Source organism: Pezoporus wallicus, unplaced genomic scaffold, assembly GCF_028554395.1.
Source record: "Pezoporus wallicus isolate ANWC-B61680 ecotype Strahan unplaced genomic scaffold, APGP_CSIRO_Pwel_v1 scaffold_11491, whole genome shotgun sequence".
Taxonomy (NCBI): Eukaryota; Metazoa; Chordata; class Aves; order Psittaciformes; family Psittacidae; genus Pezoporus; species Pezoporus wallicus.
In genome coordinates this window covers 5,782,281-5,797,000 of record NW_026642649.1, presented here as the reverse complement: position 1 = coordinate 5,797,000, position 14,720 = coordinate 5,782,281, and the positions used below count along the sequence as shown (strand labels likewise).

At 41.1% G+C, this 14,720-nt stretch overlaps 1 protein-coding gene across 3 annotated transcripts in view; it reads right to left on the bottom strand.

Moving 5' to 3' along the window:
* TNS3 (tensin 3) overlaps positions 1-14,720 on the bottom strand; it is a 197,570-nt gene that overhangs the window by 101,491 nt on the left and 81,359 nt on the right. For all 3 annotated transcript variants that reach the window (XM_057431640.1, XM_057431641.1, XM_057431642.1), the window contains exon 5: positions 4,382-4,420. In XM_057431640.1, the coding sequence (XP_057287623.1) occupies positions 4,382-4,420 (39 nt within the window). The remainder of the gene's footprint in view (positions 1-4,381; positions 4,421-14,720) is intronic.

The window sequence follows — 14,720 nt, the reverse complement described above, 5'->3', positions numbered from 1 at the left end:
TTCTGAAGCAATTTTTTTGAGGTATTTTCCCACTCTTCTAATAAGTAATTTTTTTTTTTTTTTTTTTTTAAACCCTCAAGAAACCAACCTCACAAAAATCATAGAATCACAGAATGGTTTGGGTTGGAAAGGACCTTAAGATCATTCAGTTCCAACTCCCTGCCATAGGCAGGGACACCTCACACTAAACCAGGCTGCCCCAAGTCCCATTCAACCTGGCTTTGAACACTGCCAGGGATGGGGCAGCCACAGCTTCTCTGGGCACCCTGTGCCAGTGCCTCAGCACCCTCACAGGGAAGAACTTCTTCATATCTAACCTGAACTTCTTGTTTTAGTTTGAACCCATCACCCCTTGTCCTATCGCTACAGTCCCTGATGAAGAGTCCCTCTCCAGCATCCTTGCAGCCCCCTTCAGATGCTGGAAGCTGTTCTGAGGTCTCCACGCAGCTTCTCTTCTCCAGGCTGAACAGCCCCAACTTTTTCAGCCTGTCTTCATATGGGAGAAAAAAAATCCCCCTTTTCTCCCACAATCAAATTCATTCTGTTCCCCTCCTCTTTTGAGATGGGCCAAAGAAGTCTGACTCACTGTTCCAAATCCAGTTTTCGGTTCGTTAGGAGGGGCCTGAATGGGAGTCTGATTTTTCCCTTCACAAGCAGAAAAGCAGCTTGCATACTTCAGGAAAATGGAGTTAAACAAAACAACAAAAGCAGAACCACCTCCCCACCCTTCCCAATTTCTATCAAAATAACTCAACTTCCAGCTCAGAATCAGCAAAATAGCCAAACAAACTTTAGTTTGAAGTGATGGTACAACAAAATGTGAGTAGCTGGGTGTCCACTTAATCTTTCCACATTAGAACAGCTGGTTATGAAATGTGGTGTTTTAATGGCAACATCCCAGGTTTGCAGAATTCCTTGGTAACATGGCCGGGGGGGGGGGGGGGGGGGGGGGGGGAATAGAAGGTCGGGGTGGAAAGAAAAAAGGTTATAAAGGTTAGAGCAGAAAATTCTCTGGTAAAGATCATTACTAAACCAGCCTTAAAACTGACAGACAAGTCATGCAATGATAAAGGCCATTCAACCAAGGGAGTAATCTGAAGATAAGAATCCATCTATGCAAGGAGGTTTGGGCCTTCACACCACATTTCGTTACTGCAAGACGTTTGGCCGGATGTGTGAGGGGGCCTCTGAGGAATCAAGTTTTTATTTCCTTTATTCTTTTCAAAGATACACTATCGTGAAGGAAGGAAAGGAAAAAATAGTAAAGGAGACAAACTTACTGCCCTCTTGAAGCACCTGAAACTGCACTAGAGTAATTCCTGGAATCTAAAGATTACCTCAAAAACAATATCCTTCCGTTGGCCTTTTAGAGGAATACATGAAATGAAAAATATTTGGAGCTTTAAGGTGAGGGCCTTAGCCTTCTCTTCCTTTTCTTTGCAGCGCTAGAAAAAATGACTTAGTTAAGAAAAATGCCCATACTTGTTAGCAATTTTATTGTTACATTAAAAAATGTTGATTTTAAGGAATAAGACCAACTGGGTAATTCACCATCTTTCAAAATAAGACTTAACAATTCCAGAAAAGGCTGTTTAAACACTTGCCATCTTTGACTTTTATCAGTTTGAAGAGAACTGTTACAGAGGCTGTTAGAGAGGAACTATTGTAAGTCAGCTCTTAGATTAAATAAAGTCTCCATGGCACTTTTACATCACCCTTTTTTCCCCCTTTTTAAAATCTTTGGCTCATGCTACGATGCATCAATGTCCACTGTCACAAATAACCCACTGCCTCTTCATGAAATGAAGTACACCACAATAATTCATTTTCGCTAAACATATGACTTGAATTAACAGAGCTGGAATAACATCATCCCCCTTGCTCCGGTCAGCACAGCAGCTGGTTTATATTTTAGCACCTGAAACTCTTAACAGCTGCATTGGGCTGATATATGAGGGTCCTGATGTCATTACAAAGCTTCAAGATACATAGCTCATGAGAAATTGGAAGCAAGGGCCTCTTTGGAAAGAGACATCCAAGCTGAAAATAATCAGTAAACCCTGCATTCTGATGAAAACAAGCATCTGAGTTTCACCAGGCTTCAACAGTCTCCCAACAAAAATGCCAGAGAGTTTAACTACAGTTCCTGCTATAAAACACCTCAACGAGAGCAACAGAGACAACCATTACATTGGCTAAAATATGTAGCACTAACTTAGAGTGCATGTACATGTAGTTTATCCATGTGAGAACTAAGATGTTGAAATTCCTTGGCTGGAATGAATGGGAGTAATTTCACAGTTCAGCAACAAATTGTGATGTGGTTGATTTCAATAGAGTTATCTAAAGATCTCAACTACTTATTCTTCATATTCTCAGTATTTTGTACTCAAAGTAGTTGTGAAACTGCTAACAGCCAATATGGTCACAGATTATCCTCCTTCAGAGCAACAAAAATCTTCACTAAACAATTTACTTGAACACAAGGCAGACTCCTAATCTAAAAATGAAGCCACATTTCACATCAGAAGCAAAACAGATTGCTCCATCTCACTCTCAGTAATAACAACTTATCACACACCATACAGTGAAAATATTTCACCTGCAGCTCTTCCTGCAAGAAATTTAAATAGAATTCCACCCTTTTGCCTAAAACTAGTAAATGTTTTATTCAGGGGCTGAACATACACCTGGCTACATCCCTGCTAGTAAACTAAAACAGGTTAGGCCACTTTTGCCATTCAGACTGTCCAATTGTCAGGAGGTCACAACGTCACTCAGGCCCACATCAGCAGCAATGCCCCATATTCACAACTCATATAAACCAAATTAAGCCAGAATCATTAACAGTGATGACTGGTAACAAATCCCCCAGGTTGCTGGATGTTTAAAATTGTTCCCAAATCACAACAACAAATTTTCTACGTCAGAATCAATATTCAGGTTCTGTGAACAACACAAAGGAAATAGCAACCACAGTTGCTAGTACACATCTAACACTGTGAAGCTACAGACATAAGGAAGGATTTCTTTTCTATTTATACTTTTAGCAGTAATGTCATACAGGATCCTCAGACTCTGACGTGGGTTAATTCATAAAATTACTGGGTCAAAATTAGGAGATACATCCCATGGGTTGATATCCACATTCCTCATAATACCATTAATCACCGATTCAAACAGAAAGGTTTCCAGCCTTTCTTTTAAGTGATAATAATTAAGAAAAGCATGAACCAACACTTTTATAGCACCTTCTTACTTTTGTAGTTCATATTAGGCAATTACCATTACCATTATGTTTTTCTATCAGGGAAATCAAGACACAAAGACTTGCAAAGTGACTTGGCCAATTCACACAGCAAGCCAGAAGCGGGTTGCGGGATTCCTAATTACCAGTGGCTGCATCACATACCTACAATACCCAGAGTTCTTGTCTGATGCTTGGGCATCAGCTGTTGGTTGATGTGTCCTAGTAATGACACTAGCAGGTGGCAACAGTGGTTCAATAAATAACTCTTACACCCCAACCTCCAGGCCTCATTCACACTAGTCTTGGAGCTAAAATAACCAAATTCAGTCACACAAGCCAGAAAAGGCTTACCATTTTCCTATCCTGAGCAAGTGTGGGTTAACTTAGTGACACATAGTGACAGGAAAAGGGGAAATGGCTTTAAACTGACAGAGGGGAGACTGAGATTAGACACTAGGAAAAAAATTCTTCCCTGTGAGGGTGCTGAGGCACTGGCACAGGGTGCCCAGAGAAGCTGTGGCTGCCTCATCCCTGGCAGTGTGAAGGCCAGGTTGGACAGGGCTTAGAGCAACCCGGTCTAGCAGAAGTTGTCCCTGCCCATGGCAGGGGGTTGAACTGGATGAGCTTTAAGGTCCCTTCCAACCCAAACCAGTCTGGGATTCTAGGATTATAACTTGTCTCTTCCACCACGAACAAAGATAATATACCGCAACCAAGCTGTCCACTAGTTGTACTTTCAAATCAACAGGAGACAGCAGCATGTTGAAACAATTAATGTCTTTTTTCATTTAGAATACGCAAACAAGTGCAGATAGTCTAATACAGACAACAGCACGTTTGCTGCATCACAGGCAAGTCACCCAGCTCAGTTTAAGAAGAATCCTAAAGAGCAGAAAACATTTTGCCCAGTTAATCCTTAGCCTTGCAAAACCCTCAATTAAACAACCAGATTTCTGCATGGGCCAGGACACAGTAACAAGCTTCAGGAATAGACCTTTGATTTGCCAAGCCCTCACAGGGAAGGGGGATGGCACAGCACTGAAATAACATGAGATTATATGAGGCTACGGGAATAACCTAACCTATAACCTAATAAAACCTGATGGGTATCAGTAATGTCAAAATACTTACCAGTTCGTAGTTACTTGGAAAAAAGCAGGGTGTCACCACCTGGAATAAAAAATAATAAAATAAGGAAAAAGGGTAATTCCTTTGGAGATGACCCAATCCCATTGACTGAGCTCCCTCAGGCGGAATCAAAGGGGCACTAACCAGACCAGGTGCAGAACGTGAGTGTCCAGAGCTGCTCCCAGCTGTATTACTTTCTATGAGCTCACTGAAAAGTTGCCATCAGCTTAATGTTAACTCAGTGCCCCCCTCTCATGCTGTTGTCAGTGAAACAAGCTGAAGAGTAATGCCTTTCCTCAGGTCACATACTGCAGGGAAACAGGGAGTGCTTTCTCACCCCCTCCATCCTTTGCAGCATACTTCTAATACAAGTTTTATACTAAGTAAGTATCCTGCTTTTCTAGTACTCTGGAACTTCAGCAATTCCCAATACCTTTCCCTTGTTCTGGATTTTTTTATGGGGTGTGGGCTGAGCAGAGTAAGCACAACACATTCAGTGGACTCACAATTTCAGAGGCTTGGCTCCAAGTTACATTATGGAGAACATGTTCTGTGTAAACCACACCAAAGGCAAAAAGAAAACCAAATCAATACAATACAACCAACCTCATTTGAATATTCAGAACTCCAAGAAAGGAAGGAAAATAATTACTGATTTGGATTAAATTATGATCTAGGGAAAAGCTTCTTTCTAGTCTCATATGACAAGTACTCTCAGACCTTGCACATAGAGTCAGGGGACTGTGGTTCATCAACTGACACCACTCAGCTGAGTTTCAGTGACAATCATCGTGCATGTTCACTTTAACAAGCACCTTGAGGTTAACCCAAATGAAAACTGTTGTGGTTGCCCCATCCCTGCCAGTGCTGGATGGAGCTTTGAGCAGAGTTGATTACTGAGCAGAAGGGACCTGATGTGCCGTTTATAACCCTTAGAATAATAAAAAGATGATGTAGTCCATGCAACAGAGCAAGCTGCAAGAGCAAAGAGAAACTTCAGTCCTCTAGGCAGCACAAAGAAAAAGAGATAGACCTGACTATACCAGGACCACTCTGGTCTAAACACTCAGGAACAGCTTTTTTAACCACTAGCATGGAACGGATGGTGTTGGCCTCCATAATTGCTTGTGAAAACAGATATATATCCGATTCTCAACACTTCTTAAATCACGCAGTACTTATAGAAAGAGGAAAAAAATAAAAGAGGAAGCACACTGATTTTCATCTCCCAGCCTCCTCGTGATCTCCATACTATCCCTAAAGAAAACAGGACAGATACGAACCCTTGAGGGTTGTCTGCTGCATCCTCCGATTCCTCAATGGACTTGCAGCTCCTTTCATGACTGCCACTTATGATTCACTAATCTATCCAAGCCAACACCATACCAAACACATGGAAGATGTTAACTAAGCTGCTATGATAGCATTCCCACTGTTGAAAGCAAAGACATCTGCCTCTGTGACCTCCTGCCTGACACAGCATGTAAAACTTCCTATTACAAGCACCAATCCTCTTTTCAAGCCAAAGCGTCAAACCACCAGGCAGAGCAGTCAGTGGCAGGAAGAATCCTGTACCATCACCATGAGCAGCAAATACTGCATCTATGGAGGAAAGACTGTCCCCAGGTGTCCTGACCATGCCATTACCTGGTATTTAACTAAAAATTAGGTTATGCTAGTGCTCTCATTAGCAACACCTAAGGTTAAAACAGATGAAACCTGACATTTCAGTAATTACTTTCCTCTCACTGCCTATAATAAGAGGGAATTCACGGAAACACCAAAAGCAATTTGCAGGCAGAGATGAACTGATATTACATGTTCATATAATTAACGGTAAGAACCACTGGGGAATAAAACTGTCAGCACTGGAGCACATAATGTCATCCCTGCACTCTCCCTTCCCTCCACTGTTAAAACCCTCGAGGAATCAAGCACTTGGACATCCACTGGAAAAGAATTTCAGCAGACAGTTACAGCTCTTTTTTGGCAGATCTGTGGAATCTTTTTTCAGGCAACTCACACTGTCTCGGGGCTGTAAAAAGATAAGAGCTCATGTTAGTGGTAACACTTGATTTTGTCTCCTCTGAGCTTCACAATGCTTAGAACAGTTACACACAGCCACCTGAGTTCACAGACAAGACTCCATCTTCTTCTGGTTGTGTGTCTTTCGTGCTTGCTTTTTACGAAGATCAACACTGATGTTAGATGGTTCTGTTCCAGGGCTACCAAGAAGTCACATAATGCCCATTCTTATGCATACAGCAATCCCTACGCACACTGCCACGTACCACTATGTTCAACTGTCACTCAACTGCAGAGCACTCCAAATGCATTATGCAACCAAAGATTTGGATGCACTGCTACTGTTTTCAAGCTACAAAACTCAATGCAAGACACACTGAACTACCCAATGTGCACTGACATTTTTTTCCTGCTCCATATACACAAATAGCATATTTCTTCCCAGAAGCAGCAAAACAGCCAAGATCTCTATGCATCTCAATTTTAGTTCCATAAGCAGTTGCAGCAAATTCTTCTGCTGTTAATCTCGACACAGGTTAGAAGCAAAATAGTTGACGTGTTCATAGATAACAGAGGCTATCACGAGGTCTAGGTGACCTAAGGCAAGGATATATGAGTGACTCCAGCTCTTTCCTGAGTGGAAAGGGTTTCAGACGTACCCAAACAAGATCAGCATTTCAAGAGTACAGAGCTGGAAAGCAAGATTTCAGGACTTCAATCCAGTATCAATGCAGAGACAGAAAATGGAGTATAAATGTCTCATTCATTGGTTTAAAAAGTCACAGACCCTGTGTATCAACTGCACAAAAATACGACTTCAGAAAGACTTCTGATCCCCCAACTGAAGCTACAGCTAATCTAAAGAAAGGCATTGCAACCAGCTTTCAATACTATCTTTACTCTGAATGAACTAACATTGCTTAGTTCCACACAAAGTACATTTAGCTTCTGCATGTTCACGTATTAAGAAGCAATACCAGAACATGGGAATGCCTTGCCTCATTTTCAGACGGTTACCCAAGCAGTGCCCGGCACATACACACACATGCATATAGACACAGCAGTCTGCCCATAGCCAAGCAAATATTGGAAAGACAAACTACCTGTTCTTGCATACATGGTTAATATGGAAACACTTTCCTGGTGCACCACTTCCTGAACCGAGTCTTAGTTTGGAAGAGTCCCACATTGACAGAAGAAGACTGAAAATAATTACTTTGATGAAGAATTCCAACTCCAGTGAATCTGTGGGTAATTTTCCTTCATACGACTGCAACACCAGTCACATCAGTTAATGAGTAACCAGTCAGCAGCAGATAAATGTTAACTCAAACAAGAAAAAACGTCAACAAATGGCATAATATCTGGCACTAAGGAAATAAGATCTGGCCTCACTTGCTGGAACAGACACTACAGTGCTTCCCCTCTCTCCCCTTCGTTTCACAACAGGTGATTTGTTACCTGGCATTTACATTGCAATCCCTTTTTTTCAATCCCAGATGCACCTTTCCTCTTTATCCTCATTACTTTTTATTTTCTTTTTGCAAGAAGGAGGTGGTTTTTCAGAGGAAGAACCATCTTCAAAGCATGTGCCAGTTGCTACCAAAGGTGCATTCAAAGACTACATCTCAAACACTATCACACTGCTTTTGGAAAAGCATTTGGATATAACTAACCACTTTTTTCCTAATCTACAGTTTCCTCAAGTAAGAAACACTGGCATGCCTGCCACAGGTTGTGTGTAGCATAAAGGATGTGCAGCAGGAGGAACCTTCATCCAATATATACACATGAGCTGCTAAAAAGCCCGTTCATTCTAGTTCACTGATGATCATGTTACAGAATTGATGAGAAGGGGTGAAAAGAGCAGCAAAATGAACCCACTGATATCCTCTAAATAGCATAAAGTTACAGTGATGTTAGGAAACCTTGACTGTTGTATAAATGACTGTCAGGAGCCTAAATGGTAAGCTCATGGAAATAGTTTATATGCATCTTTGTGTATGTGTGTGTATATAAATATACACACACATGCGCACACACAGAGAAATTTCTCTACCTAGTTTTATCCTTTTGACATCTGTCAGTTATCCCACCCCGCAAAACACTCTGATCATAAATCCCCCTCACTAAGGAAACAAACTAAAGGACACTGAGTACACCTTCAAATACCTGTGCTCTCAAGGATACAACTTGTAACATGACAAAATTCAAAATGTAAATCCAAACTGTGGAATAAAAAGGGATGTTATTGGGATCTTAATGTGGGGTTCAGGACCTTCAGTCATATACAACTTCTTTTATTTCTTTTTTAAACAAAGCATCTCCAGTTGTGTGGTTTAAGTATCTAATTCTTTTGTCCTGGAGACATCAAGTATCCTCGACACTTCATGCCAGACAGAACAGCTCCCAAGTGTGCCCAGCATTTTGGGGCAGGCTGAAAACAGCAGCCTTAAAGGAAGGCCTGCCAAACACAACATAAACTGAGTGAGCACTTTGGAATCATCAGAGTATTTTAATAAATAAGATACAATTCTGTTCTCAAAAAGAAAAGAATAGATACAGCAAAATCAGCATTGAGATTCAGTGCATCTATACACTATTTCCACCCTCACTTCAGAGCAACAAATTCTTTGGGCTGGTGGAAACAACCCTCCTCCTGGATTATCCTAAAGCACTTCTGAAGCTAAGTGTGGAAGAAAGAAGAAAAAAAAAGCACTCTAAATTCCAAAGACAGCTACAGACGAGATACTGCTGATGGGCTTGGCTCATGATTATTAATAAAATGCAAAGATTTGATCATATATAGTATGATCATACTGCAAGCATAAGTCAAATCGATCAGAAAAGCTTGCTAACACATTACATTATTTTTCTCACCTATTTCTGTGATAAAGTTGCTACAGGGAAAGATAGCACAAACACAGCCAGGAGCTCTCTGAATCCAAACCCGAATTCCAACAGTGATATTTTAGCACCATTTTATTAATCTCTCAGCTTCAGGATTTGTCATTTGCTGAAATCAAGCTAACACTACATGTACCCACTTCAAGGTGTAAAGATCAGCTGAAGCTTGATTAACTCTCCATGAGTTTCTTGGAACAAACCTGTGACTGAGTACAGTAAGATCTAAGCCATGTTTCTACAGTCCTGACCCATGCACAACTCCTTTCTGTCTTCTTCACATTAATGCCTCATGAAACAAAATCCGAAATTAGCACCTGAAATGTAAAGTCAGATACCTTCAAGAGGTATTTCAGAATTTTGTATATTTATTTATATGCAAATCCCTATTTCCCAAGAAAAAGCAACAGTTGTTTCAAATTAAGTCACTGAAGAAGCCTTTCCCAAGTAGCAAGAAATGCAGTTATCCCGAGATGCAAAACTTTATTGTTCACAGATCTTTGCCACCTCTAAGTCTGGCTTTCTTCCATGCTGTGACATTTGATCTTGCAAAGTCACAGTCCTGAGCTACATCATGAATGTTGTTCTTCCAACTCTCTGAAGAACTCCAATTCCAATGAAACAGAAGAATCCTAGAATCAGAAATGGTGAGGTTTTCCTGATAACTATAAACCAGTAACCAGAGATAAAGTTCTTTCCTTTATCACATCACTGGATTTGCTCCAAGAGAGTTCAAAAGCAAAGGCCAAGAATCTTGGGCAGAACTTGGGTGTAGCTAAAAGGGGTTAAACCAGCCAGCAGGAACCAAGATCCTAAAACTTGATTTTTATTGGAATTTGCACTAGCCCTCTGCACTGTGGTACAGTCTGACAATCTAAACTGCAAATAGAGTGCTAGCTACGGTCCCTCCCGAGTTAATCTGTTTAACCACAGGTTTATGAAGTGGGTTGAAATGATGTCATGCTAAAATGAGTGCAAAACCATAATATCTTTGTTTAAAATGTCTCATTTTGCTACTTCTTTAAACAACAGTTACAAAAAAAAAATCCTAATTTTGTCCATTGCATACATCTTTGAGAGACTTTGACTTCTGCTTTCCCTGTATCAGATATGACCTCTCCAAGACTAATTAGATACACATTCCTCAGGGAACTATGTTATCCTTACAGGGTTCCAGGCCTATTTATATTGGTATAATCCCTATCTGAAAACATGCTTCATTTGCAAAGTCCAACAAATCTTACAACATTACCAGACAGGGAGGGCCCAAGCAAGCAAATGCAATAGAGTCCCACAGATGTTTTCCTCTCCCAAAGGAACAAACTACCAGCATGGATTAGAGGTCTCCTGTACCTGTACAGAAAGGATCAGAGATAAAAGGACCAGAGATAGCCAGAAAATAGATGGGACTGGTAAAGAGGTTCTTCCCCAAATCAGCCAAAACAGGAGAGGGCATGGGAGGAACAAACAAAGAAAAAACCCCAACTCTCCTAACATATTCTAAGATCTTGTAGTGGAAAGTTCCCATCTGTCACGAAAACACAACTTATCCATATTTTGGTGCTGAACAAAGAAAAGCAGAAATCGTTCCATTTCCTTCCTTCTCTCACATCTTAGCCTCTTTCCCCCTTGACAACAGCTAGATTTATTTTCAAAAGAAAATCAGCAAAGAAACAAATAAATTGTATGTGTCCCAGCTGGGTCTTGCACAACACAGCCAGCTCTCTGAAACAGTATGTCTAAATGAGAGTTCTTATCTGAAAACACCAGCATACTTGAAAATACTTTCTCAGTTTTGGAAAGCCCCGAGAAATTAACTGCCAAATGCACAACACTCCAGCAAAGCACTACTGCTACTTAAACAGCGCAAGGTTTATGCCCATAAAAAGCAATTTCAAGTCCTCATGTCCCTCAGTAGCTTACAGTTCTGGTTGAATCTGAAGGTTTTATTCATCACACCGCTGAATACAGTGGTATTGGATCTAACTTAGGGCATTTTACAAACAGGAGGATCTCAAAAATCTCTTTTCCTCAACCTTACACAAAAGAAGGAAGGGTCTTTCTTCTCGCTCCAAAAACACACACAAGAAATTGTTATATGCCAGTGCACCATACGTTTCTCTCATGAGAATCTGTCTCACTGGATACTCATACAGTATCTGCCTTAATGCCCATCCACTGCAAGAGCCAGAGTCCAGCGTTAGAACCTCAAGAAGTCTGCCCCAAGTAAGTGCACGGTTTATTCACAAAACAGTCCAAGAAGTACCCAAGTGACAAAATCAGTAGAGTCTTTCAGAGAGCCAATACAGCCTGTGCTTTAAGTCTCCAAACTGAAAATACCTACCAACATTTGTCTCTCTATATATATATACCTATAACTAGGTAGATCAGAAGTTCATAGAATCACAGAATGGTTTGGGTTGGAAAGGACCTTAAGATCATCCAGTTCCAAAACCCTGCCACGGACAGGGATGCCTCACACTAGATAGGTCGCCCAAGGCTCTGTCCAGCCTGGCTTTGAACACTGCCAGTAATGGAGCATTCACCACTTCTCTGGGCACCCTGTCCCAGCGCCTCAGCACCCTCACAGGGAAGAGCTTCTTCCTCATATCTAACCTGAACTTCCCCTGTTGCAGTTTGAACCCATCACCCTTGTCCTATCGCTACAGTCCCTGATGAAGAGTCCCTCTCCAGCACCCTTGTAGCCCCCTTCAGACACTGGAAGCTGTTCTGAGGTCTCCACGCAGCTTCTCTTCTCCAGGCTGAACAGCCCCAGCCTGTCTTCACAATCCAAGTTGCACACGCAACCCAGGACCAAAAGCAACACTCATTATTATTTTTTACTGCTGTGATTACTGTCAGTCTCCCTTCTATAGTGCTGCTAGTCACGGTTTTTACAGTATTTCATATTTACAGTATTTAGCTTTTTATTTCTATGCATTCTTCTGTAATCATATTTGTATTTCCTAGACTATTAAAGAGACTAAGAAAGAAAAAGATTAGGGTTTCACAAGGGACTATGGATTTTGGGGCAATCGGGAGCCGCCTTCTAATCCTCTTCAACCAGTAACAGCTTAACCTAAAGAAAAAGGAAGAGCAGGGTCAAGAGAAGAACTGCACTTTCTCAGACACAAATGCTTAGAAAGAAAGAAGAGAAAAAATACAGCCTTGAAGAAACGCAGCAGGACAAAGAGTCACAGAAATGTTTGTATCTTCTGTGACTGGAACAATTTTGGTGGTTTATAAATTGTAAAATGCTACACGCATGTTGTAAATCTGTTATTTCTCTATAAATAAATGACCAGAATGTGAAAGTAATAAATTGTTTGATCTAGCTTTACCATCATGCAAGTAGCACACTACAGCTACGTGTGCTGAATAAAATCCATACATAAATTCACCTTACTGAACCTGGGAAAAGGCAGAGCCATCTGCCTAGGACACTGGTTTCTTTGAAGCGTCATTTCAGACTAGCAAAGAATCAAACTGTATTATATAAAGAAAATGTCTTTTTGGCTTAAGGATAGCAGAAATATCTTGCAGGTTGAATTAAGGATACATGGACTATTTGCTAGGCAAAGGCATAAAGCTGGATCACACCTGACTTGGCAGAAGACTTCAGCAAATACTTATGCTGATTGATTATAAGAAAATTTAAGCATCTGCTTACAAACTCCATAAAATCAGTCTGTTCTCAAGAGGGAGAATTAGCACACAAGAAACAGGTCAAGAAAATATGGTCAAGACATATCCTTTCCTATTTCCAGTCTTCCCACAGAACATGAGATAGAGACTGGTTTTCAAATTCCCAGACTTCAAAGAATGAAGTTTCGCTGGAGTCATGAGATGATGCCTTTAAATGTCCCAGCTCTATACCACATCCTAACTTAAGAGGAAGAGTAAAACATGGAAAAAACAGGATTCCAGGACAAGAAGCTAACCGAAAGCCTTGTGGTGGGACAAACAGGTATTCCTCCATCATACGCAGAGACATGCCCTGAGACGAAGCTACAAAACAGGGGACACGAGTTCCCAGAGCAAAATCCAGAACAAAGCCCTGGGGCACTGGATGTGTTTAGCTTCAGAAACCTCAGGGAACACTAAATAGATACGTACATCTGAACAAACAGCCATACAGAAACATTGCCAAGTTAAACACACATGGTCCGAGGCAGTAAAAGACAGCAATTACCTACATCTACTGGGATTTGTACAGCAAAACAGAATTATTTCAGAATTCATTCTTATGGCATTTTTCAGAGTGAAAACAAAAATGTTGACTTTTAGAGAGAGTTTTAAAATACAGTACATACAGGAATAGCAAGCACTTTCCTCTGGAGTGATTTTCTGCCCCCATCACTTCAAAGAAAAAAAGCATAGATGACTAAAGCACAAAAACCCCAAAATATTCAATTGAGATGGTATTACATGCTGGTATAAAACAACTATTTGAAAGGTTTGCCTTAGTTCTAAATAAACTTGCTGCAAAACCAATTATATTACAATAGCTTAATCTATGCAATGTCAATGACAAGTTTGAGGGCCTCCCAAGAAGCATCACTATGGTCCAGCAAGCTAACAACATCCTAGTACCATTCAAGAAGGGCAGCACTTCTACGCTCTCTTTTGTATCAACACGAAGGAAGGTATGGTTCATCAGTCCTCCTTGACAAGTACACGTGTCAGCAGGACAACACCTCACTACGGATGAGTATGTACAGCCAGAGTAGTAGAAAAATCGTATTACAGGTACAACCATGTGTCCTTCTGTTAACATGTAGGAAGTTTCTGAGGCTAGAGCAACAGAGCTGCCCTAGCTCAGCACTGCCAATGAACACCACACTGAGGGGTGCAGAAGCAGCCCACTGAGCAGCGCACAAGTATCCTGTTTTGGGCCAGGACAGAATTTTCTCCCAGGTAGCTGGTGCAGTGCTGTGTTTGGGCTTTAGTCTGAGAACAGTGCTGATAACACACTGATGGTTTAGTTGCTGCTCAGTAGCACTTACCCTGATCAAGGACTTTTCAGTCTCATGCTCTGCCAGTGAGGAAGGACACAGGAAGCTGGGAGGAAGCAGAGACAGGACCCCGACCCAAACTAGCCAAAGGGTTATTCCATACCACAGCATGTCATGCCCAGTGTAGAAACTGGGGGAGTTGGCTGGAAAGGACTGATCACTACTTAGGTCAGGCTGAGCATCGGTCAAGTGGGTGGTGAGCAATTGTATTGTGCATCACTGCGGTTTGTTGGTTGGTTCGGGTTTGTTTGGGGTTTTTTTTGTAGCTTTCTCTCTCTCTCCTTGCTATTTCCCTTTTGATTAATAATAGTAATATACTGTACTTTATTTTAATTATTAAGCTGTTCTTATCTCAGTCCATGGGGTTTACTTTTTCCTCCTCTCCATGCCATTAAAAG